Consider the following 27,914-nt stretch of genomic DNA (forward strand, 5'->3'; position numbering starts at 1 on the left):
TACATCAAATATTATGGTTAAATTATGGGTAGCCTAGTGTAGTAAAACAATGGTAAGTTCTATGGTTGCTGTTGTTTTACTACAAATAGTTGAACGGTGGTTTCTTACTGTAGTAAAACTGGTTAATTTCTGTAACGGATAAATGTTTTTCGATGGAACGCAAATTAAATACGAGGGAACACAATACTACCTCAGATAATAAATTCCCTTCCTGTACTCTAAGTGGCTTTATAGTATTGTTGATAATGATTATATTTTTACACATAATTGTATGGTATGCAGAGTTAATAATGTTTCATTTTAAAAACGTGTCGCGCTCCAATGCGCATGCGCGGGTGATCTCCGCTGCCGTTTCACTGCGCATGCGCGCTTGTTCAACATGGCGGCTCCCATGAACCTTCAGTGTCTGGATCAGTTTCCATCTCAAATTCACCCTCTTCACGTACTCATCAACAAATCACAACTCACTCAAACATTTCCAGACTGCACTGGACCAACACACGCGTTGTTATTTTCATCGACGGACCATCAGTCATCTTTCAAACTGGGCTTTTTGGTGTGCGCCCACGTGACTCCGGAGGAAGAGACGAATGTAAACAATCACATGTGTCTCACTGTCTGTGTGAGCAGATCGTTTCTCAAACACTACGATCTGAAGGACAACTCGCAAGGAACGGTCCGTCCACAGTCCCTGCTGCCTTTGAAGAAGATTGTGATCGGTGCTCGGACCAAACCAAGCTTTAAATGGGCTTCTTCAGAGAAGTTCTCCAATGCTCTGCTCATCCTGGCGTCCTGTCATGGTCAGACACTGCTGGCGAGACAGGGCGATGCCTTACTCATCCCTTACCATCATTTACTGGGTGAAGACGCCTCACAGGTGCAGCAGTACCTGTCAGATATGATGGTGCTGGAGTGCACACCTGTCAGCCAGGGCAGGATCACGGTGGACACCTGTGTGGTGGTGTCAGACTGCAGAGACTTGAGCTTTAATGATGCTATGGACCAGATCAGCATCATCAACCAAACCAGACTCGCTGCTTCATCTCTGTTTGTTTCTGATTTTGCGCAGTATGCAAACAGTTTGAGCTCAGGAAGCTCGTTTTTGAACAGTAAACTATTGGGCAGCTCAGACTTCAGTACTTTCTTACAGGCTCTGGAGTGCAGACTTGATGTCCGGGTCACGGATGTCTCAGATCTCCATAAACCAGGTGGAATTCTGTCCAGACTGGACCAGAATGATGGTTTAGACACTGACAGCACAATATTTGTGCATAAGAGTTTGTTATTGAAGCTGGGCGTGTTTAATGGGGAATGGGTTATTGCATCTGTTCCGTCAGAAAAGGCAAAGAAATCTTCGAAGACACACTTTGCTTTGAGTCCTGAACTGGGAGAAGCAGAAAACACCTGTAAAATCCCTTATAAGAGAAGAGGGCGTGCTCATCTTGTTTCAATCAAGGCGTTTGATGCAGTTAGACTCTCAGAGATGGATGTAAATGATAATGTGGGCTTCATTTCACCTGTTCAGTGGTTTAATCTGTCCGGTGGGATGGCAGTACCTGTTGGAAATAAGGCCATTAAAATCAAGGTGATGACTTCAGATTGATCTTCATTCAGTTGATTTAGTGAAAGGGTCCTGAGCAGTAAATTTCTTCATAAAGATAATGAATACGCCAATTCTATGATGAACATGTACACCATTGAGATTTTTCATATTTCTCTCTCTCTCTCTCTCTCTCGCTCATATATATATATATTTAATTTTTTTCCCAATTCATTTAAATATTTTTGTAGTCAAAGATGTCAACCAAATTAATTAGATTTTTTTTTTTATATATTTTCCAAGTATTTTCATGCATTTAGATATTTTTGTGGTTAAAAAATGTAATGGTGGTGCAACCAAATCAACTTTTGATATCTTTCATATTTTTCAATTAATAAAACAAAACATATGCAGTTAAAAATGTCAAGGTAGTGCAACAAAATCAAATGGAGATATTTTTCAAAATATTTATTTAGATTTTTTTTTTGTAGTCAAAAATGTCAACGTTTTGCAACCAAATTAATTTAGATAATTTTCTAAACATTTAAATATTTTTCGAATTCATTTAGCTGTTTGTGTGTGTGTGTGTGAGTGAGTGAGTGAAAATATCAAGGTGGTTCAAACAAATCAAAAGTAAATACTTTTAATTTCATTTTTCAATTCATTAAAAAAATTGCATTTAAAATGTCAGTGTGGTGCAACCAAATCAAATGTAGATATTTTTCAAAATATTTTTACATTTATGTTTTTTTTTTTAAATGTCAAGTTGGTGCAACCAAATCAAATTTAAATGTTTTTCATATTTTCAAAATATTTTTATATTCTTCAATTCATTTAAAAACAATTTAAATTAAAAATGTCACGGAGGTGCAACCAAATCAAATGTAGATATTTTCCAAAATATTGTAATATTTTTCCAATTTATTTAGATTTTTTTTTGTGGTAAAAAATGTGAAAGTTATGCAACACATTTAAATATAGATATTTCTTAAAACATTTCCATATTTTTTTAATTAATTTAGACTTTTTTTGGTTGTGTTTGGTGAAAATGTCAAGGTGGTGCAACCGAATCAAATGTAGATCATATTTTTCCAATTTATTTACATATATATGTGTGTGTGTGTGTGTAAATATGTCAAGGTTTTCAATTAAATTTGATAGTTTTGTTGTCAAAAAGGATGGTGCAACCAACAGGCAGGAAGCAATTTTTTTAATTTTGTGATAGAAAAAAAAAAAACACAAAGAAGGAAATTATATCAATTTTACCTTTTTTGACACTGCAATGTTAGTTCAGGTTGTCAAATGTTAAACCCCCAAGAAAACCTCTTAATGTTCATGATTAAAAAACTCCCTGAAGTTTGTTCAAAATACTTTTTACCTTGAAAAATAGTTTTGAAAACATTTTTGATGTTTGATGTCTTTTGTTGAAAATTGTGTAAAAGCTTTTCAAAAATCAACGAATACAAAGATCACTTTTCTTAAAACTTCGGTAAATTGGTTTTAAACTAAGATTTCTGTTTTTCATGATCTCATACATCTTTATGATGATCATCTCTTTCTAACTCAATTCAATCAGAGGTGGAATAAGGTGTTGTCAGATGTGGAGTCACAGCTGTCTGCGAGTGCATGTCGCTCCGCAGTCCCGCCGTTTGCTAAAGAGCTGCACATTGAAGCCGTCATATCGCCGGACTACAACGCCCATGGTCCCTTCGACAGCATCCTCTACAAGCACTTCAGCACACCCAGGTTCACACAGATCCTTTCAATCATATATCATCTCTTCCTCACTCTTTTCCCTGCTCTTCCTCATAATGTTTCGTGTGTTTCTAGGCTTGTTCAGCAGGGGAATATATTGGGAATCCCATCAGAAGGACATCCTGATCTTGTTGAGAACAACTCAGAAGGAATCCTCAGGTTCAGCTTTTTTTTTGTTCTTAAGTAGTTCTTTTAAAGATCTTTGAAAATCAAACATCATACACTTAACACATTTTGTCTTGTGCGTCATGGTCATGTGTTGTGTTAGGTGGCCTGTGCTGTATTTCAAAGTCAAGCAGGTGTCTGGTTTTTCTGAAGAGGAGGAAGAGATTTCTTCATATCTGGCTGATTCGAGTCACACCTCGCTGTACATGGTGAGAAAGAACGACATTCACTTCGATATCAGCTCTAGTCCAATCAGAATCTACTCTGTCTTATCACAATTTTCAAATATACAGAATTTTTCAAGCTGTGATTGGTTGTCCACAGGGAGGCTCTACCCACAGCCTGTCTCCCTGCTCTGTGCAGCAGAAGGGTCAGTCCTTCTGGACCAGTGTCTCTCCTCCTGGTCTCTCCAGCACTGTGGAACAACTCATTACGATCATGCAACCACACCTCTGTGAAAGGTGCCAATTACAGTACATTTGATTTACTAGTATAACAAATTGTGTCTATCTAAAACATTATTGACCGTTTTACCTGAAAGACTGGAATTCCTTTTCTTCATCTGATGGCCGCTGGGCGTTCCAATTTCTCCCATTCATTTATTTAATACTAGTGCTCCGTCTCTGCTAAACTGTCTCTGTTACTACATAATAAAAAATACAAAAAGGTGTTATTATATTGTGTATTTTAGCATGATTGATAGTATATCGTGTACTGTATTGACAATTCAGCTTCCAGGAATGCATGGATGTTTTATGAATGACATAAAACATGAAATAGGAAGCAGAAGTGGGTGAAGAGGGCCAGTGTTGTATCGAATTGGGTTCCCCATCAGAAGCCCAATAGGGTATGGGGTTAGGATAGGTAGGGTACAATTGGGTTTGGGTAGGGAAGGGTTTGGCTTAGGTTTGTGCATGGGGGAACGCATTTACAATGCAATGGTTTAACAGCGGAGAATGTTACCGTCAGATACTGTTCCCCCCCATACAGATTTTCTGGGGGGAAACAGATCCAGATGGAGAAACAGAATCCAAGCTAGGTTAAGAGCTAAACCCAATAGACTGGATGGACTGAACTCATTCCGTGCAGACAAGGAAGCTACAGCGACTGGTAAGGCTCAGAGAGGAAGACTGAGTGTTTGCATAAACAGAAAATGGTGTGAGATTGCCACAATCATTTCTAGACACTGCTCTTTGCTAGTTAAGTGCCACCCCTTCTATTTACCGAGGGAATTCACTACTGTTTACATTCCACCACACTCAAAGGATGTGAGTCCTTTATGGAACAATTAGCAATCTCCAAACTTCACATCCAGACAGCTTTGTTTTTATTGCTGGCGATTTTAACCACACGGACCAAAAGTCTGTATTTCCAAACTTCCACCAGTATGTAAACTGCAACCGAAGGGGAAAACACTTTGGATTTAGTCTACACAAATTTCAGCGATGCATACAGAGCAGCTCCCCACCCCCACCTGGGCTCTTCCGACCACATCTCTGTTATTCTAATCCATGCATACAGACCATTACTGAAACATGCCAAACCGGTTCCAAAAAAGATCAGAGTGTGGCCTGTGGGAGTCATCTCAGCACTACAGGACTGCTTTGAGTGCACAGATTGGAACATGTTTAGAGAGGCATCTACGGAGGAGGAAACCATCAACTTGGAAGGGTATGCAGCATCTGTGTCTGGCTATGTATGTAAGTGCATAGATGATGTTACTGTTTCCAAACTCATGAACATACTGCCCAACAACAAACTGTGGATGAATGCAGAAGTCCGTGCACTACTCAAAACACATGACATTGTTTTCCGGTCAGGTGACAAGGCAGCCTTTAGCATTGCAAGGTCAAACTTGTACCATCAAGTCTGCTCAACGCACACACGCATAGAAAATCCATGGATATTTTCAAGATAACAGAGACACTCGGTGTATGTGGTAGGGCATCCAGGCCATTACTGACTACAGGACTACTCTTCAAACCTATGACAGTGATGCATCCCTGCCATTGTTGAGATGTGCTCAACAACTTCTACGCATGGTTTAAAGCACTGAATACTACACCTGTGTGGAAATCTACACCTCCTCCCGAGGATTAGTTACTCTGCCTTTACACAGCTAATGTGAGAAGGACACTCATCAGAGTCAATCAACGGAAAACTGCCGAACCTGACAACATACCTGGTCACGTGCTCGGAGAATGTTCAGACCACCTGGCTTTAAGTAATCTTTAACAATTCTCTTAGCCAGGCCACTACCAGCAAACCAGTACCAAAAAAGTCCACTGTGGCCTGCCTCAATGACTACTGGCCCATGGCACTCACACCAATCATTATGAACTTCTTAGAGAGACTAGTCATGAGTCATATCAAGTCTTCGCTGCCCACTTCTCCAGTTTGCATACCGACCAAAGCGCTCTACTGATGACGCCATATCCCTTGTTCTTCATCTGTCGTTGTCCCATCTGGAGAAGGACACACATGTTAGAATGCTGTACATAGACTTTAGTTCAGCATTCAACACAGTCATTCCTCAAAGGCTCATAGAGAAACTGAGATCACTCAACATCAGCACCTCGCTCTGTAACTGGATCCTGGACTTCATGTCTGAGAGGCCTCTGGATGGGCAACAACTGGTCCGACACTATCACACTGAGCACCGGAGCCCTGCAAGGCTGCATGGTCAGCCCACCGTTGTTCACCCTGATGACTCATGACTGTACTGCCAAAAACAGTACAAACCACATCATCAAGTTTGCAGATGACACCACGGTGGTAGGCCATTATCAGCAACAATGAATCAAAGCTTCTAGTGGACTGGTGTAAGAACAACAACCTGTCTCTGAATGTTTACAAAGCAAAAGAGATAATCATTGATTTCAGGAAGTCCCGCACCACCCACCACCCATTGCACATCAATGGGTCCCCTGTAGATTCAGTCAGCAGCACCAAGTTTCTGGGTCTGCAGATCACAGACGATCTCACTTGGTCCCTCAGTATCACCTCACTGGCCAAGAAAGCACAGCAGCGTGAAGAGAAGGGCGAAGAGAGGTTCGCCTGAGAAGGGCGAACCTCCCCCCCATTCATCCTCACCATGTTCTGCAGAGGAACCATTGGGAGCATCATAACCTCATTCATCACTGTCTGGTTTGACAGCTGCAATGCTACAGATCGCAAGGCCCTGCAACAAATTGTAAAAACTGCAGAGAATTATTGGAACATATCTTATTGAACTTATCCTTTTTTTTTTTTTAAAGAAAAGGACGAACGAGCCAAAATATGTTTTTGTGGTAATCAACATTATGGCAAAAATGCTGTCGATTTAGCTTAACTTTTGAACCCGGAATATTCACAATCTGGAGACAGTAAAAAAAGTTACATGAATCAAAATCTCTTTAAAAGCTGAAATTCTTTAAAAAATTTTTAATTCAATTTAGCATGAGTAGTGCTGAATAATCTTTTAATTATTTATTTATTTAAAAAAAGCAGAAACTATTATGTTTTAAAATACTTCCAACTCAGTCAGGAAGTGTGACCAACATGTAGATACACTAAAAAAAATATATATATATATATATTAATTAGCATTTTTGTCTTTTTTCCCAGTAAAATTCTAAACAACAAGATACATTTTCTGATCAAGCAAAATGGCACTTGATATTTTGTATTGTTTTCAAAGAAGAACTACATTTTGTGAGTTTTATGCTTAAAACAAGAAAGAAATATTTGCCAGTGGGTTAAGAAAAATTAAGTTATTTCACAGGAAAAATAAGTTTAGTTTAGTTTTTTGGTAAATTAATCATTCATTTGTTTACACTCGTTTATGAAAAGTATTTTAATATTGTTAACTTGATGGTTACAACACATGACATTTTTAAAAGTAATTATGTTTTTATTTATAAATTCTTTCAATAATGTATGAAACCAACGTGGACACAAAGATTACATTTTTATGAACTTGACGTGTGTGTTTTAAACTAGATTCTTTTTAAAAATATTGCTTATTTTCCTCTCCTCAGATTTGTTTAATGGTTTAACTATTTGAATGATTTTCTATTTGAACTGCGTATTAAAGGTGACGTGTGTAATATTCCATTCGGTGACACTAGTGGTGCAGAAATAGCACACTTCAGCTTTAAGTGAAATGAAGTCTTGTTTGATACTGTGTGTGTTCTTCTGCCCTCAGCTCTGCTACATTAAACAGAGGCTGTTCTGTTCTTCTGAGGGGTTCCAGCGGCAGTGGTAAAGTTACCGTGGTAAGAGCCGCCAGCAGAAGACTACATCTGCACCTGATCAAGGTATTTGTCATCTGTCCAGTCCAAGGAGACATCTATGGCTTTTCCTTGAGCTTTGTACAACACTTTTCCCCAGTTATCAGCATCAAAGAATATTTTTTAAGCTTTGCTCCCAAACCTAGTGAACCACCTTGCTGTCTGCATTAGCAGGTTCCTTTTAAGAAAGCACTGAAATGGAAGCTGATAAGCGAATGTTTACATATTCTCCATAGGTGAATTGATCTTTAATGATAACCTATAAACCTTTAAAAACAGACCTATCATGAGCTCAGAGGTTGTAAATCAGTTGTGTATGGTTCTGCTGAAGGCATTAGTCTGTGTTATTTCAATTATGTTTAATAAAAATAGTGGAATTTCTAGTAAAGAACTACACTACCCATAATCCTGCAGATAAATGGTCCACCAATCAAAGAATCATGCCAAACAAAGTGCGCCAAAAGAGCTCTGCAGCCACAATTGAGTAGTGTATATCTGAATATTTTGCAATAAATTTTAAATATACAGTATTGATATAGTTACAGTCAACAACTTAAAATGGATAGTTTGTTATTTTTACATTGTTTTTAATTTGATTACATCATTCGCAATGCTTCATGGGATTGTAGTTCATTCCCTCATTAAAGACGTTATGTACAGAGTCTTGTACCTTTAACTTTTTGTCTGATTTTCAAATCAGATTTTGTAATGTTGTGATTCACCTCAGAGCATGTCGGTTTAGTTCATGGCTGAGAACTAATTAATGAAGGATTATATAAAATCCAATATGGTTTAATATTGACGTCCAGCCAGCACTGTAGTCGATGAATTTGATTTGGGTGCAATAGCTCAGCTCATAAATGCTTCAGATGACTTTTTCTGTGGTTTTATTGTGTTTGTTTTTGTCCTTTTTAAAGTCACTCATTTCACTTTCATTATATGTTGAAAAGACTACTGAATAACTTTTTAAACTGTGTTTCCCACTGGAATAAAAGTCACAGGTTTGGAAGTCAGGGCGAGTAAATAACTGTGTTTTTGGGGTGGGATGTGGCTCTTGTTTGCGCAGGTGGACTGTGTCATGCTCTGCGCAGACACTGCAGCTGCATGTGAGGTTAAGATGAAGTCTGCGTTTGAGAGGGCGGAGCTCCATCACCCGTGCATGCTATTGCTAAGAAACCTCCAGTTGCTCGGCCAACCACGTGACGGCAGCGAGATGGACTCCAGGGTCATTTTTACCCTCTGCCAGCTCATAACCGCTGCTCATGCCAGGTGAGATGCCCACAAGCCAAACACCTGCTGGATTACCTGCTGTTGACTGTACATATAATTCTGTTCATATGAACATACAGGTAAAAACTGACCCAAGAATACAGTACTGCATTATGTACTGTATACAGAAAAAACACCCCTTACTAGGGAGGGTCAAAATAAGCTAAATTATATTGCAATATTGTAAAAATTGTTTGCTCATTAATTATATATTTCACTGATATACACATTTGTATGGAAAAGGTAGGCCTATAAAATTTTAAGAATTTTAGATTTGACTTTTTGTTTTTATTTCATTTATTGTCATGTTTAATTGCAACAAAACTAATTTATCAAAGATAAATCAATAATAATACAATCAAATTTAAATCAATTAATTTTTTTATATTTTTTTATTTCATTATTTAGATTATTTAGAGAAAATCATGTTTCAGTGCAACAACTTGAATTGATCATATATAAATAATAATAAACAAATACTATATTTTATTTTTAAAGTAGGCTTTTTAAATGTAAATTTTTTTTAAATTATTTTTTTATTTCATTACTTAGATGTTAAAGTTATGGTTTTTTTTCAAACATAAATAATTATTATTTTATTTATCTTTCTATTTTTAACAAAGGCCTCTTAAATGGAAATAATTTTAAATTTTTTAAATATATGTATTTCATTATTTAGATTTAACAGTTATGTATCATTGCAACAAAACATATTTATCAAAGATAAATAAGTAATAATTAAAAACCATTTTTGTCTTTCTATTTTTAAGGTAGACTTATTAAATTTAAAGAATTTAGTTTTTTATGTTTTTAAATATTTGTTATTTATTTCATTGCCTTTTTTCATTGGAATTAAATACATTTATCAAAGATTTAAAACTGACAATTAAAAATACTATTTTTATCTTTCTATTTTCAATTTAGGCCTTTTATATTTAAAGAATCTAGTATTCTCAAAGATAAATATATAATCATTAAAATACTATTTTATTATTATTTTTGTTTATTTTCTATTTGCTTAGCATCATTTTTTTAAAAATCCAAACACAGATGTCTTGTCAAACATGATAAGCTTGTACTTTTGATTCTGAATCAGACCTTTATCACACATTTCTTTGTTCAATTTCTCATTTTCGTGTAGTCTTACATGAAGATCTTTTTGACCTTTTTCTTGGTACAGGGTTTCCAATGTGAAAAAACTTGAAATATCATGGCATTTTAAAATTGTCATTTCCAGGCCTGGAAAACTCAGGATCTTAACAAAGTCTTAAAAAAATCAAAGTCAGCCAATCAGATTGGAACTGGTGATTTCAGCCCTCTCTTGCCAACGGACTATGGGCAGGCAGTCTGACGTTGTACAAAAGCGATAGAAACAATATCTACTGTGTTATAGTTTCAGCCGGTATGCATCTCCCAGCCTTTATAAATCTTTGTCTCTTTCTGCAGTGTGGTTGTGATTGGGTCTGTGAGCAGTCCGCGAGAGCTCTCCTCAGATGTGATGGCAGCGTTTGTGCATCAGGTTGCGCTAGAGAGTCTGTCAGAGGAACAGCGGCGGGTGATGTTGTCCAGTCTCAGTGAAGAGCTGCCGCTAGGAAAAGACGTCAACCTGTGCAAGATAGCCAAACAAACCGCTGTGAGACTACTGACTGATTATATCATATATCTGCATATATCTCTGCATTATAGTCAACATGAAATCAAAATTCATCCCGTTAACTTAATACAGTACATGATCCTGATCTGCAAGATTCATCTGTGCAATTGAACGTCAAAATCGTGCATCAAAATTGGCCCCGCCTCCGAAACGACTTTTATTTTTGGCTGACTTCACCACCAAGCCCTCATATTTTTCAGGCCCTGGTCGTGACAATCATAGAATTATAAGGGAATTTTAATGTGGATGATTATTAATTTGCTAGAAATTGCGGTCTCTGTAAGATGACTTAAAATAAAAAGAATAGAAAGAAAGAATAAAATGCATTGGTCGAATAGTATGAGAACCCAGTATAAAAACTGCTTTTCAACATCCAATCAATTGTTGATGGATTAAATCAAGTCCCGCCCTACATTTGAATGTCCTGTTTCACTTACACATTTTTTGTAAAATGGGTTACAAATAACGTTGACTTTAGCAGGATATGTCACCTATATCTCATTATTTCCTCACCCTCATGCCATCCCAGATGTGTGTAACTTTCTTTCTTCGGCAGAACTTGAATGGAGATTTTTAGAAGAATATCTCAGCTCTGTTGGTCCATACAATGCAAGTGAATGGTGACCAGATCTTTGAAGCTCCAAAAGTACATAAAGGCAGAATAAAAGTAATCCATAAGACTCTAGTGTTTTAATCCATGTCTTTCGAAGTGATATTATAGGTGTGGGTGAGAAAAAGATAAATATTTTTACTATAAATTTTACCTGTTTCACTTACCGTAATTTCCGGACTATTGAGCGCACCTGAATATAAGCCGCACCCACTGAATTTAAAAAAAAGTATTATTTTGAACATAAATAAGCCGCACCTGTCTATAAGCCGCAGGTGCCTACCGGTCCATTGAAACAAATGAACTTTACACAGGCTTTAACGAAACACGGCTTGTAACAAAAATAAATAGGCTTTTACTGAAACACGGTGTGGCAGCGGGGGCGTGGTCAAGCGCCCGACCGGGAGAGAAAAGTAGGTAAGGGCGCTTACATCAAGTGCTGAAAACCCAGTGTGACAGTTTTCCCAAGAAGGACACGTGAAGCAGGGCACTTGACATTCTAGGTAAGGCTTTTAATGGCCACAGCAATGTTTACAATCAATTTTATAAAGTTTCTCAATTCTTGGTCTTCTATGCGCAACACTAGACTGACATGTGTCTGTCACTCACTCACTCACTCACTCTCTCTGCTGCCTTTTTATGCCGCTCTCCCCACGCTTACTGAAATTAGACACAGGTGTTAGACATAATTTAGCTCAAGTGTAAGCGCCCTTACCGCTTTTCTCTCCCGGACGGGCGCTTGACCACGCCCCCGCTGCCACACACGGCTTGTAACAAAAATAAAACATTTGCAGTAAACAGTAGCCTAGCAAGAAAGTCATTGGTCACTATCTTCCTCCTCCTGTGCACCGAAACCACTGAAGTCATCTCCTTCGGTGTCGGAGTTGAATAGCCTCAGCTTTAGTTGTCTTTTTGCACTGAGAATTCCTCACGCTGCTGTTTCCAACGTCTCCCGTGCAGCAGCTTTATTTTCTTTTCCAACAGCCAGATCAATCGCCTTCAACTTGAAAGCTGCATCATATGCATTTCTCCGTGTCTTGAGGGTGACAAAATGACTGCCGTAATCAGAATGATGGGAAGTTTGAGCGTGCTCGATTTAATCTAAACAGTAAACAAAAAAGTTGTTTGACCTTAACCCGTTCGCCTTCATGCCGCCAAAAAACTGAGCACGTCACAGAATTTTTTTTTGTTTTTTTTTTTAAATAAAATTTGAAAGCGGGAAAAATCCATATATTAGCCACGTCGTTGTTTTAGCCGCGAGGTTCAAAGCGTGGGAAAAAAGTTGCGGCTTATAGTCCGGAAATTACGGTACACATTTGTACAAAAGAATGTGAATTGCTAAACAACACAATGAAGAAGAATTTGAAAGTAGAGTTTTATAGTAGATATGGACATAAATATTGATCTGTTCCTCATCATATCACTTCAGAAGACATGGATTAAACCACTGGAGTCATATGGATTACTTTTATGATGATTAAATGTGCTTTTTGGAGCTTCAAAATGTTGGCACCCATTCACTTGCATTGTATGGTCCAATAGAGCTGAGATGTTCTTCTAAAAATATTAATTTGTGTTCTGCAGAAGAAAGAAAGTTACACACATCTGGGATAGCATGAGGGTGAGTAAATGATGAAAGAATTTAAATTTTTGGGTGAACTGTCCCTTTAAGCACAGCGATCAGATATGACTATGTTACAGCACAAAATAATCACCGAAATAAGATCACCAGCATAAAAGCATAAAACCAAGCGGAATATACATTTCTGGATAAAAATCAAGTCCCACCTCCTATAAATCCTATTTCACCAAAGAATAATCAGTTTACGGAATTAAAATAATTTTCAAATGTCGTTTCATGTTGACTTTAAACATAACAGTTAAATATGCAGCTATTGAATTCATGTTTCATTTCTGTAGGGTTTTGTTTTAGGTGATATTTGTGCGCTTCTAACCAACGCGGGAAAAGCTGCTCATAGGAGACTTCTGAAGCTGTAGTAAGTCCTTACGCCACTGCGGCCTGTCAGAATGCCACAAGCAGATATTTCTGACTATTTCTTTGGAATGGGTCATAAGCTGCTGCATTGTTTTCGGGTGTAGTTTTCCCAGTGGGGCTAGTCAGCAGGAAGAGCAGGATCTGTGTGTGTCTGGGGTGAGCGTCCTGTCGGAGGACTTTAGCACGGCACTGGATGTCCTACAGGAGGCACATTCACAGGCCATTGGAGCTCCAAAGGTAGGTGAACTCTTCCTTTAATGAACTACAGATTTATGTGTAAACATCTCTGAATGTTCAGCTTGGCAGTAAGTACTCCAGCAGAATCCCATGCATTAGAGAGTTGTATGTGAAGGTCAGAGTTTGTCGTCTTTCTCGCCTGTCAGATCCCGTCTGTAAGGTGGCAGGACGTCGGTGGACTGCAGCAGGTGAAGAAGGAAATTCTGGACACGATTCAGCTTCCTCTGGATCATCCAGAGCTGCTGTCTCTGGGACTGCGGCGCTCAGGACTGCTGCTGTACGGACCGCCCGGCACTGGAAAAACTCTGCTGGCTAAAGCTGTAGCCACAGAATGTTCCATGACCTTCCTCAGGTGCCTACATCACTTAGTTTCATGTAATCTGTCTGGTTTTAGTAAGATTTTAGTTCACTAACTAGTTGCCCTTGGATTCGTAGAAGATAGTTTTTTCACACCAAAACTAGAGACTGATGCAAAACGTTTGCAGTCTCCTAAAAGTGTTTTTGCAGGTATTTTGCGTACCTTTGCAAAAGTTAAATGTATTCGGGTCATTCAATTGTAAATGTAAAATGCAACCCATTGTTAAGATGTAACGGATATGTTGTATTTCTCCTCAAATGGAACAAGGGAACTAAAATAGTGCGATAGACAAAAGATAAGAATTAGTCCTGTCAGAATGAACGTTTTAACGTATGCGATTAATGACATTTGCGTTTGGATGTACAGTATATGTTATGTATTGTGGCAAGTCATCAAAACAAAAACACTGCCTCAAATAAAACTGGCCTACTGTAATCAGTATAATGAAATATGGAAATGTATTGTGTCTTTCAACATGCCTGAGCATCTACTGTGTAGTTATATATTCAGTTACATTTATGTATTCAGAATATATGTTAACATACTCAGATTTACAACTATAGCTTCAGGATTTATAACTGTATAGTCAGGATCTATAAGTATATATGTATAGGACTGCACTTATGTATTCAGATTTATAACTACATATTTGGGTTGACAAGTATAAATTAAGATTTACAATCATCCAGGATTAATAGATATATATTTGCATTTACAACTATATAGTCAGGATTTATAACTAAATATTCAAATTTACAAGTATATAATCAGATTTATAATGATTTATGACTATATATTTAGCATATATAGCTATACTGTATATTCAGATTTACAACTACATATTCAGACTAAATATATTCAGATTTATATCGTAAGTATATTTTCAGGATTTATAACTATATTCAGTTTTAAAAATGTAAAATGTACAACTACACCAAAAGTTTGATATAATGTACAGATTTTGCTGTTTCGGAAGGAATGTGGCATTCAACTGATCATAATGTATATTCAGGACATTACTGATGTAAAAAACAACACCATCACTATTTGTCATTTTTGATCAAATCTAGACAGCAGCATCACTCCAACACCTTATCCTTGAGTAATCATGTTAAACTGATCATTTAGTACTAGAAAATAATTTACCATTATATCAAACACAGTTGAAAGATATTTGGCTCATTAAATGAAGCTTAACTTTCTCTTTGTGTTTGTTTTTGAGTTGCAACACTATTCAATAGACTGACATGTCTTAAGGTCAATATTAGGTCAAAAATGACTATACAATGCTTGAAATATGGAGTGGTGGTGTAGTGGTCTAATGCACATAACTGGTAAACTGGTAATCAGGAGTTCGCTGGTTTGAGCCCCACAGCCACCACCACTGTGTCCTTGAGTAAGACACTTAACTCCAGGTTGCTCCGGGGGGATTGTCCCTGTAATAAGTGCACTGTAAGTCGCTTTGGATAAAAGCGTCTGCCAAATGCATAAATGTAAATGTAAATGTTGAAATTGCCAAAAAACTGAAGATTTCATACTAAGGTGTATACTACAGTCTTCAAAGACAAAGAAAACTGTCTCTAACAAGGACAGAAAGAGATGTGGAAGACCAGATGTACAACTAAACAAGAGGATAAGTACATCAGAGTCTCTAGTTTGAGAAATAGACACCTCACATGTCCTCAGCTGACAGCTTCATTGAATTCTACCTGCTCAACACCAGTTTCATGTACAACAGTAAAGAGAACACTCAGGGGTGCAGGACTTATGGGAAGAATTGCAAAGAAAAGCCACTTTTGAAACAGAAAAACAAAAAGAAAAGGTTCGAGTGGACAAAGAAACACAGTCATTGGACAACAGATAATTGGAAAAGAGTGTTATGGATCTTAATCTCATTGAGCTTTTATATGATCAGATAGACTGTAAGGTGCGTGAGAAGTGCCCGACAAGACGGACACATCTATGGCAAGTGCTACAGGAAGTGTGGGGTGAAATGTCACCTGAGTATCTGGACAAACTCACAGCTGGAATGTCAAGGATCTGCAAAGCTGTCATTGATGCACATGGAGGATTTTTTTAATGAGAATTCTTTGAAGTAGTTTAAGAAGTTCTGGACATTTTTATCAAATTGTAATAGTAATTTTTCACATTATTAATGTCCTGACTATACATTGTGTTCAGTTGAATGCCACTTTGGTGAATAAAAGTACCAATTTCTTTCCATAAGAGCAAAATCTGTACAATATTCCAAACTTTTGGTCACCAGTGTACACATTCAAGTTTCTAACTATCTATTCAGATTTCCAATTACATTTTGAGATTTATAACTATAACATAATATATAAGCAATAAGATATCATCTTTATCAACAGTTTCACTTCTATCTGGAATAACAGTTCTTTACGTACAACAACAACAAAAGAAAAAAACAACATCAACCAATTATACATAAGCTTTTGTGTCATAGATTGTTTTTTATATTTGACAGATATAGTATTTACATATATACAGTATTAGGTCAGTAATAATGTTTAATGTGTGTGTCTGCTGTTTAGTGTGAAAGGACCTGAACTCATCAACATGTACGTTGGTCAGAGTGAAGAGAACATTCGAGAGGGTACGGCAAAGAAATTAAACTACCGCCTCAATTTAGAAGTTCATTTGAGCTGTTGTTTGTAACAAAAGGTTATTTACACATGTCCAGGTCACTGGTCGAGTGAATGAGTTTGTTCTGTGTGTAATCTGTGTTCTTGTGCTCAGTGTTCAGTAAGGCCAGAAGTGCCGCTCCCTGCATCATCTTCTTTGATGAGCTGGACTCTTTAGCTCCTAACAGAGGACACAGTGGAGACTCGGGAGGGGTCATGGACAGGTCAGACATCACAAAACCTGCTTACACAGCACCATATACACGTTTATGTGCCCTGTGAGGTGAACTATGGTAATATTCAAGTGTTCTGGACTCATCTGTCCACCAGAGCTGCGGTGGGTCACACGTTTGTTCTGATCAAAGACAGCAGGAGGAACAAAAGTATTCCTAACATTTCAACTTTTGAATATAATTACATGTTGTTGTTTTTGTACTTTTATAATATATTAACTTGGTACAATTTTGGGTCACCACTTGATGACTGATGTCAAATCTGTAAGAAGAACCATTTGAGAACCACTGTCATTAGATATCTTGTGAGTGCTCAACAGATCGTTTCGGAGCTGTTTTGAGAAATAAAACTGATTTACAACTATAAACTCAGGATTTATGAAAATATATTCTGGATTTATAACTATATATTCTGATTTACAAGTATATTTTCAGATTTATTCGTATGTATTCAGGATTTACAACTACAGTGGATATAAAAATCTACACACTTTATGATGTAAAAAATAAACAAATATAAATCATATCAGCTTTTTTGCACCTTTAATGTAAAATTACAACCTATGCAATGCCACTGAAAACCAAAGTGACACATTTCAGAGAAAAATAAATAAAAATGCACATCCTTATATAATTGAGTATTTGGCTGTTCAGAATCAACCAATCATCAAGCTCATGTGAAACAGTACACACCTGTCTTCACCTAAAGTGACTCGGATTCTCTCCAATAAATCTCAGCTGTTCTTGTTGGATTTTTCTGACATCCTCTTGGTTGCATGCTACTACAAGAGTCATGGGCCACAAAGAGTTTCCAAAGCATCAATGGAATCTCACTGTTGAAAGGTATGGCTCAGGTGAGGGCTACAACAACATGTCCATGGCATTAGATATACCATGGAACACAGTGAAGACTGTCATCAACAAGTGGAGAAAGTATGGTACAACAGTGACATTATCAAGAACTGGACGTCCCTCCAAAATTGATGAGAAGACAAAGAGAAAACTGTTCAGGCAGGCTGTCAAAAGGTCTACAGCAATATTAAAGGAGCTGCAGCTCTTTCTGGCAAGTACTGGTTGCTCCCCACTTGTGATAACCATCACCCGTATTCTTCATCTCTCTGGGCAATTGGGCAGGGTGGCAAGACAAAGCCTTTTCTGACGAAAAAAATAAAACCATCCAAACCCGGCAAAAACCTATATCCAGTCTCCCAAAACCATGTGAAAAAATGTGTTATGGTCTGATGAGACCAAGATTGAAATTTTTGCCCAAAATTGTAAAAGGTATGTTTGGCGCAAAAACAACACAGCACATCAGCAGAAGAACACCACCCCCACGGTGAAGCATGGTGGTGGCATGAACATGAATCATGAATAGCTACAAGTACCAGTCAATTTTGTCACAGAAACATCTGGCATCTGCTAGAAAGCTGAAAATGAGGAGATCTTTCACCTTTCAGCATGACAATGATCCAAAGAAACATATCCAAATCAACAAAAGTTGGCTTTAAAAAAATGGCTTCAGGAATAAAAGATTCATGTTTTGGAATGGCCCTGCCAGAGCCCAGACCTGAATACTATAGAAAATCTGTGGGGGACCTGGGGGACACAGGTGATGCCCTCATAATTTGACAGATCTGGAAAATGTTTGCAATAAGAGTGGGAAAATATTCCCAAGTCAAGACATGCCAAGCTAATAGACTGTTATCCAAACAGACTGAGTGCTGTAATAAAATCAAAGGGTGCTTCAACTATGTATTAGTTCAGGGATGTGCACACTTATGCAGTTAGGTTATTCTCTGAAATGTATCAATTCGTTTTTTAGTGGCATTGCATAGGTTGTAATTTGTACGTTATATGTGCAAAAATTCTTGTATGATTTATCTTTGTTTCATTTTTTACATTACAAAAACCTTCAGTTTTAACAGGGGTGTGTAGACTTTTTATATCCACTGTATATATTTGTTATAATGATGTTGGTACTGTGTTGGGTTGCCACTTGCTTGTTTCCAGAGCATTACTTTGCTGCTTTGTCATTGGTATCATTAGGGTTGTGTCGCAGCTGTTAGCAGAACTTGATGGTCTTCACTCATCAGGAGAGGTGTTCATTATCGGAGCAACTAATCGTCCAGATCTGCTGGACCAATCACTGCTCAGACCCGGCAGGTAAACAGAAGTGGCCATTTGACACAACTTTGTTTTTCTGTGAAAAAGGTTAGTTTTCACAGTAAGTTTTATTTTCTCTTATTGTATGGAGTGGTGGTAGTGTAGTGGTCTAAAGCACATAACTGGTAATCTGGTAATCAGAAGGTCGCTGGTTTGATCCCCCACAGCCACCACCATTGTGTCCTTGAGCAAGGCACTTAACTCCAGGTTGCTCCGGGGGGATTGTCCCTGTAATAAGGGCTCTGTAAGTCACTTTTGACAAAAGTGTCTGCCAAATGCATAAATGTAAATGTATATATATAATTTGGCTAGAGAGCAGCAAAAACAGATTTTGTCCATAAATACAAAATTGTATTTAAATTGTGTTTTGTTCTTTTAGCAATTTCAAGTAGAATGTGTATATTGTCTTGCCTTGTGACCGTCCTCATTATGAACTTTGAAATATTTACACTGGCAGCCAAAAGTTTGTAATGTACAATAATGTACAGTTTTTGCTCTTATGGAAAGAAATTAGTACTTTTATTCACTAAAGTGGCATTCAACTGATCTCACTCTATAGTCAGAAAATTAATAACATGAAAAATTACTATTACAATTTGAAAAAAAAAATTCTGAACTTCAAAAGGGTTCTCATCAAAAAATCCTCCATGTGCATCAATGACAATTTTGCAGATCCTTGACATTCTAGCTGTGAGTTTGTCCAGATACTCAGGTGACATTTCACACTTCCCGTAGCACTTGACGTAGATGTGTCTGTCTTGTCGAGCACTTCTCACGCACCTTACAGTCTATCTGATCATATAAAAGCTCAATGGGGTTAAGATCCATAACACTCTTTTCCAATTATCTGTTGTCCAATGTCTTGTGTTTCTTTGTCCACTCGAACCTTTTCTTTTTGTTTTTCTGTTTCAAAAGTGTCTTTTTCTTTGCCATTCTTCCCATAAGTCCTGCACCCCTGAGTCTTCTCTTTACTGTACATGAAACTGGTGTTGAGCAGGTAGAATTCAATGAAGCTGTCAGCTGAGGACATGTGAGGCGTCTATTTCTCAAACTAGAGTCTCTGATGTATTTATCCTCTTGTTTAGTTGTACATCTGGTCTTCCACATCTCTTTCTGTTCTTGTTAGAGCCAGTTGTCCTTTGTCTTTGAAGACTGTAGTGTACACCTTTGTATGACATCTTCAATTTTTTGGTGATATCAAGCATTGTATAGCCTTCATCCCTCAAAACAATGATTGACTGATGGGTTTCTAGAGAAAGTTGTTTCTTTTTTGCCATTCTTTACCTAATATTGATCTAATGACATGCCAGTTTATTGCATACTGTGGCAACTCAAAAACAAACACAAAGACAATGTTAAGCTTCATTTAATGAACCAAATATCTTTCAACTGTGTTTGATATAATGGCAAGTGATTTTCTATTTCCAAAATAGCAGTTTAGTATGATTACTCAAGGATAAGGTGTTGGAGTCAGGACTCAAGATGGCGTAGAGTATGGCTGCTGCGTTGCGAGCTCAGACACAACACTGCAGTTTATTGTTTGTTTTGTTTACAGTTTTTTGTTTTTTTGTCTTGGATGTTGTCTGCCTTATTGTATATGACAGACAAACGCTTTTGGACATTGGCAATTACACACTGAAAACCGGACTTCATATTCCTCAATGCCGACCCGCTGTTTACAAACACGCCAGCTGAGCACTTTGTCTGGGCTGCCCAGCCGCGGAAACGCAGAAGGAAAAGGGGAAAAATAGCCGGCGTATTCATCAGAGTAAGACATTGCGCAAATCGATCCATGCTACCCAGTATACTACTGGCAAATGTTCAGTCTCTCAGACATCAAGCTCTGCGAGCTGAGAGCGCGGATCTCTTTCCAACGAGAGATGAGGGATTGCTGCGTTATCTGCCTTACAGAAACCTGGATGTGTGCGGAGATTCCAGACTCGGCCATCGAACCCGCTGGGTTCTCCTATGCACCAAGCGGACAGAGCGAAAGACCTCTCAGGTAAAAGCAGAGGTGATGGTGTATGTTTTATGATCAACAAATCATGGTGTGATCAGAGGAACGTACATTTTATCAAGTCTTTCTGCTCTCCTGATTCTGGCTACCGAGGGAATTCACAGCGGTCATTATCACAGCTGTGTACATCCCCCCACAAGCCGACACAGACCGGGTACTCAAGGAACCGTATGGGAGCATAAGTGAGCAGGAAACCGCGCACCCTGAGGCCGCGTTCATTGTTACTGGGGACTTTAACAAAGCCAATTTTTTTAAAAATCACACCAAAATACCACCAACACAGGGTTTGGACCATTGCTATTCTCCTTTCCAGGATGGCAACAAATCCCTCCCCCGCCCACCATTTGGCAAATCAGACCACTCTTCCGTTCTACCCGCTTACAGGCAGAAACTGAAACAGGAAGCACCCACCCTCAGAACGATCCAGTGCTGGTCGGACCAATCAGACTCTGCGCTACAAGACTGTTTTGATCACGCGGACTGGGAGATGTTCCAGTCCTCCTCTGACGACTACGTCCAGGTTTACGCTGATAGCGTAACGTGTTTCATCAGTAAGTGTGTAGAGGACGGTGTTCCGACCAAAACAATATGGATCTACCCCAACTAGAAACCATGGGTTAACGGCAATGTTTGCGCGGCACTTAATGCACAGACCTCCGCTTTTAAATCCGGAAAGGCGGAAGAGCACAAACAAGCCAGTTATGCCCTCCGTAACTCTATCAGAGCAGCCAAACCCCAGTACAGACACAAAATTGAAGGACAGTTCAACACCACCAACTCTAGAAGTATGTGGCAGGGAATTAACATCATCACGGACTACAAAGGGAGTAAAAACTCCACCAAGAACACCGCTGCCTCTCTCCCGGCTTAATACATTTTATGCTCGTTTCGAGGACAATAACACCGCCCTCGTGGAGAGAGCACTCGCGGCTGACACTACAGAAGTTGGTTCACTCTCCATCTCTTTTGCGGATGTAACCCGATCCTTCCAATGGGTGAACATCCGTAAAGCCGTGGGTCCAGACACCATTCCGGGTATCAGAGCTTCATCAGAGCATGCGCAAACCAACTGGCTGGTGTTTTTATGGACATTTTCAACCTGTCCCTCTCCCTGTCTGTAGTCCCCATATGCTTCAAAACGTCAACCATTGTCCCCGTACCAAAGTCGCACTTAAGTCACAAAATCTTTTTCTTGAGACTTGACTTTGAATTTAGATCAGAGACTCATAAAACACAAGTCATTTTATTTTATTTAAACATATTTATTGAACAGGAAAAAGCCATACTTGTGGTGGTCCACAATTTTATTTCTGAGATCTTGGCTTATTTATATTGATTTTCTCATGATGTCAAGCAAAGAGGCACTGAGATTGAAGGTAGACCTTAAAATACATCCACAGGAAAACCTCCAATTCAGTACACCTCCTATCAGAAGATAATTGTTTAAAGGTTTGACATAATTTTCTGGAATTCCAACTTCTGACCCACTGGAATTGTGATTAGTCAATTAAAAGTGTAACAATCTGTCTGTAAACAATTATTGGAAAAAATACTCATACCATACACAAAGTAGATGTCCTAAACGACTTGCCAAAACTATAGTTTGCTAATATTAAATCTGTGGAGTGATTAAAAAATGAGTTTTAATGACTTCAACCTAATTGTATGTAAACTTCTGACTTCAACTGTATATAAAAAAGTGACACCCTTGCTATTTGTTGTCAAAATTGACCGACCATAGTAAATGAATAGGAAAGATGAAAAAAATATATTTAAAAAAAAATCTAAAACTATATATGAATCAGACACAATTCAGAACAAACACACATAGAAATAAAGAGGTAAGGCTCTAAAACATGTAGTGCAAAACATACACACACATATCTTGACAATCTTGTTAATTTACTTGATTAAATTGTAAAGTTTTGTAATTGTAATGATTGATCACTAAATGATTATTGTCTTCCCTTTGTAGCACCAGGTCAGGTTTGACTGTAAGCATAATGTGATATTACTGCAAAAATCGACACTTCAGAACAGTAAAATAAAATAAAAAAAATGCTAAACTTAATAATATAATAGTTTAATTAACAAATAGTAGTCATGTCTAAATGAATATCCAAATGCATAACTTGTGATACAATTTTGAAGTACTGCACAGTAGGTGGCTGCCATCTACTGGCTATTATTGTCATAACATGACATAACATTTCTTTTATCACCAGATGCAGTAATCTGCCCCAATACATGATACATTCTAATGTTTTCTTCATGTTTAAAGTAACCTTTAAAGTGAAGGTTTTTACTGTTTTGAAGTGATATAAATGTACTTATTTGCAAATGTAAATAAAAGGTGAAATCAAGAAATTCATATGTAAATAAGATATAAAATCATAAAATCCCAAAAGAAGTGCAGAATTGTATTATTTATACTTAAGGGAGGAAAAAATGTGACAATTTCTACAAAATTTGACAAGTTACTCCTGTACTGTTTCCAATCAGAAATGACAGAGAACAGGAAAGCTGCCCTTCTTTTACAGAATAGGAGGGTTAAACCCTTTATATATTCAACAATTCTATTTTCTTGTTATCGATTTGCAATGTTTTTCTTTTCCAGATTTGATAAATTGGTGTATGTTGGTGTCAATGAAGACAGGGAGTCACAGCTCCAGGTGCTCAAGGCAATATTACGCAAGTGAGTGTTTACATCGTAAGTTTCAAATCTTTCTCAAAGGTCCATTGTGTCATTGGTATTGACTCTGTAGTGTGCTGGTGGTTGCAGGTTTAAAGTGGATCCCAGTGTGAATTTGTCAGAGGTTGTGGAGTGCTGCCCGCCACAGCTGACGGGAGCCGATCTGTACGCGCTCTGCTCAGATGCCATGATGTGTGCAATCAAGAGGAAGATCTTACGCATCAATGAAGGTCTGTTATACTTAATCACAATGCATATAGTGTGAATCCCCAAAGGAAAATAAACATTTAAAGGATGAACTGCCTCTGTAGATGTTGAATCAATATCTTCAGAGATATGGCAAGTTATGTAATGCAGTAGTGACTAAACATGTCAAACTAAATGGTAAATGTCAGAGGAAAAGTCCACAATCATCTTCTCTTCAGTGCACAAGAGCATAAGAGTGTTTGACTGTCTGACAGTATTAATATTATGGCTGCACTATCACAAGGTTTCATTTAAGAGCTGACACTTTTTACATTTAAGTCCTCTTTAAAAGAACCAAACTCAGAGCAAAACACCTTGATGTGGCTAAACATTCCATTTAAATCTTTAGTTTTCATTTGCAGATTGAACTTCGCTCACAGAGAGTCAGCGTAGCAGAATTACAATGTAAAAATACTACTATACTGTACATAGGTGTGGGCATTTTCTTTTATTAATTTGATTATACCAGCAAATATAACATCAATAGTCCTCATTAGTTATAAATAGTCAAATTCTTAACTGATTTGACCATTGTTGCTTGCAATAAATTATTTTTCAAATACTTTTGTGTTGAATTGTGTTGTGAATTCAAAACTTGTGCTTTACTTTTAAAAAGGAGTGCTGGAATTTTGCCACCCTAAATGCCCAGTGTTGCAATTATGCAAGTTTTACAAAAAATGACCCCAAAACAAAATATGCATGAAAAAGTAATCATACTTAAAAATGATAGCATCTTCCGATTGTTCACCTTCAGTACAGTTCACTTTAAAGGGGAGTTAAATTAAGTCTATCGGAATGTTTTTTTTTTTTTCTTTAGATAAAATCAGCTAATTTCATTAATATCCACTGAAACATGTACTTCAGTGCAAATATTTAGCAATATATATATATATATACAGACAGTATAAACTGATATCAAAACAGTGTGTCTGCAGTTAAAAATGATAAAGCTGAGATCTTTATTTGTTATAATATGAGAAGTTGAAGATGTTATTAAACAGGATAGAAATGAACGCATTACATTTTATGCATGAAACCCATGTGTGCCATCGGGCATATTCCCACACTCTCTACAGTTTGAAACATACTCTCCATAAGTATATAAACACAGACGAAACGCAAGCTTGATCTCATGCGTCGTTGTTTTCCGAAATTCGTCAGCGTGCAATTTACAAAGCAATGGTGGTGTGCATGGTGCATTCTCAGCGTTTGTAGCGTACATTAGCGTAAACTGCTGTTTTTTAAAGTCAGTTTTCTTTACTGACATGGTGGAGCATCAGTTTGAGCAGAATCTTGTTGGTCTCATCAGTTCAAGACTCTCTGAATTACAGTAAATGTAAAGTTTTATAATGAATATGAGAAGTGAGTAGCTAAGAATATCCTTATTCATGCTGTGTAAAGCATCTAAGACATGCCGCAGCTGCTGCACAAGTAGACATACTCTACATACAATCCTCCTGAATTTAAACAGGTGATGCTGAGGTGGAGGAGGGTTTCAGTGAGGAAACTCTCATAGCACTGTAGTAAAACTAGGTTACCTGCAAACAACGAAACCATTTCAACGCTAGACAAAGTAGGAGCTTGAAAGTGCGGCTGCGTACTTGCGTAGAGTATGTTTCTATCCTAACTCTTTCTGTTCTTTATTCATTTGTCTCTCTGGCTCTTTCTCATTATCTTAACAACATTTCAACTGTCATTCGGTCTTCCCTTCATTTTGTCTTCTCTTTCTCTCCTGCAGGTGTGGATTCAGAGGTCAGCGCTCTCACTTTGTGTTCAGAAGACTTCAGGCAGGCTCTGTCAGTCCTTCAGCCATCCGTCTCTGAACAGCAACTCTACGCATATAAACTCATCCAGCAGAAATTCACATCAAAATAACTCAAGAACCACCAGCTGCAGCCAAAACACTCTGTGATTGCGTGTTGCGTGTAAATCAGCTGTCCTAACCAGAAAAAACTTCCTCTTCCATGTTAAAGGCCTGATTAACAGCATTTGTGGCATGATGTCCATTACAACAAAAAATTATTTCGACTCTTCCCTCGTTTATGCAAAAAAGCGGTATTTACAATGGAAGTGAATGGGGCCAATCCATAATCTTATCTGTTTAAAGTTATATCCAATAACAGGACACATAATTTCACTTTTAGCCTTGACAGATACATTTGTTGAATAAAATCATTGAAAACTTGTCACATTGCATCTGGTTAGGACACTAATACACTGTTCTCACAAAAAAAAGCTTTCTTAGAACTAAGAATCTTTTTGAAGAACTAGTAAAAAAAGTAAATATATTTGACGTCTAACCTGTCCATGTTTACTTTCTGATGCCGTAGGATTTCTATGCATTTCTTCCTTAATGGGTTTCAGCATTTATGCTTGACTTTGAATCGCACTGGTTGAAAATTGGCAAATCTAATGTTCATTAACTTCCTGCTTAGAGAGAGTTTCTAACTAGCACTGTTATTACCACAACTGTCTGTGTTCAGAGGTGCTTGATGAAGGGCTTATTACAATGCAAAGTGAAAATATTCATACACAATAGACATTCTGATCTGAACATACAATTGGTCACACTTTATATTAAGTGGTTAGTTTTAGATATTTAATTTACTATTAATTTGCTATGCAAATGTTGAATTGTCAGGCTTAAATAAGTGATTTGATTTGGACAGGTAATTTTGATCATATCTGTATATACTGAAAAAGGTAAATGATTAACCATTTCGGGGTTTTTTTATGAAATGGCAAAAGTTAAATTTTTATAAATGTTTTATTTTATGATTTTATAAATGTATAGAAGTACTTAATCTTCCTCATCATCTTGTTAATATGAATGTGTAACAAAGGGCAAATGGAACGACTTTATATAAAGTGTTACCTTGTTTATTCAATGAATTCATTGAGAAGAAGATAAAAATGATCTATGTGATTCTTCAAACAAATCTGTGTGTCTGCTTTGACAGAGTAACTAAAGGTAAAAGACGATATGAACATAAAAGACTATATTAATTGAATAGAAGATCATTTAGTACAATTTCAAACTGTGCAAGCATATATTTTGTGACTCATTGTGCTGCAGCTTGTTGCTGGAGGTTTTGTGAGTCAGTTCAGGCTGGGCAAGTGCTAAAAGATGACTCATGACAACACGTCTGGTGCATATTTCACCCCAAAATTGAAAGAATATAAAGAAAATGAAACCTATTTTTAAGTCTGTTTAGATGTTTTTCTTTAATGTAACATAAATTTCATGTAAATGAAACACATTTCCCCCAAAACACCCAGTACTGTAATGCAAAAGAAATCTAATTGTCATTACCGCAATGCAATAAATAAATTATTAAATTAAGAAATGTGTATATTATTTAAATTTTAATATATTTTTGCCTCACGGTGGTATCTGTAGTACTACCTTAAAAACAATCATTGTATTACAGTACTTTTACTGTAAAACATTACTGTAATTGACATATGGGCTTCGTTTTCTTTATAAATATATAATTTGAATAATACGGTTTTATTTAGATTTTGCCGTGAATAAATATTAAATTACATATAAAGTGATGCCTATTTTCTACAATATTGTTTTTTTGTTCTTTGCATTGTAACATAATTTTCATAACAAACACATTCCAAAATTATTTTTACCGTAGTGCAAAAAGAAAAAAATAATATTACCATTATGTAATATACATTTTAAAGCATTTATATGTCAGTTGAATTTGTTGTACTGCTTTTTACTGTTTAAAAACAGTAATTGTATTACAGTAATTTTACTGTAAAACTTTACTGTTACTTTGTTATAGAAAAATGCTAATGGTCCTAAAAATAGGCTTAATTTTCTTTATGGAAAATATAATTTCTTAGTTTTTTCTTTCAATATTGAAATAAAATATGACCAGGACCTTAACAGGTTTCATGAGATTCACATTAACAATTAATGCAAAATGTATTTCTTTATTAAAATGTTAGTTATTACTCTGTAGACATCTCCAGTATAAACCAATAAATTATTAACATGAATACTGTCAAATGATGTCTTCAATAAATGTTTGAAATGAAAAATAAA

At 37.1% G+C, this 27,914-nt stretch overlaps 1 protein-coding gene across 1 annotated transcript; it reads left to right on the forward strand.

The window, feature by feature from the left end:
• Positions 1 to 379: 379 nt before the first annotated feature.
• On the forward strand, positions 380 to 27,889 carry pex6 (peroxisomal biogenesis factor 6). Its single transcript, XM_052122401.1, has 17 exons — positions 380 to 1,585; positions 3,117 to 3,286; positions 3,371 to 3,454; positions 3,564 to 3,669; positions 3,785 to 3,921; positions 7,647 to 7,758; positions 8,798 to 9,000; positions 10,447 to 10,633; positions 13,185 to 13,261; positions 13,365 to 13,497; positions 13,644 to 13,849; positions 16,411 to 16,472; positions 16,616 to 16,724; positions 18,780 to 18,896; positions 23,531 to 23,608; positions 23,696 to 23,835; positions 25,590 to 27,889. The coding sequence occupies exons 1-17, from the start codon at positions 380 to 382 to the stop codon at positions 25,724 to 25,726; spliced, it is 3,264 nt and encodes a 1,087-aa protein (XP_051978361.1). The 3' UTR covers positions 25,727 to 27,889.
• Positions 27,890 to 27,914: the final 25 nt, after the last annotated feature.

The sequence above is a fragment of the Xyrauchen texanus genome, chromosome 48, assembly GCF_025860055.1.
Source record: "Xyrauchen texanus isolate HMW12.3.18 chromosome 48, RBS_HiC_50CHRs, whole genome shotgun sequence".
In the NCBI taxonomy this organism is placed as follows: domain Eukaryota; kingdom Metazoa; phylum Chordata; class Actinopteri; order Cypriniformes; family Catostomidae; genus Xyrauchen; species Xyrauchen texanus.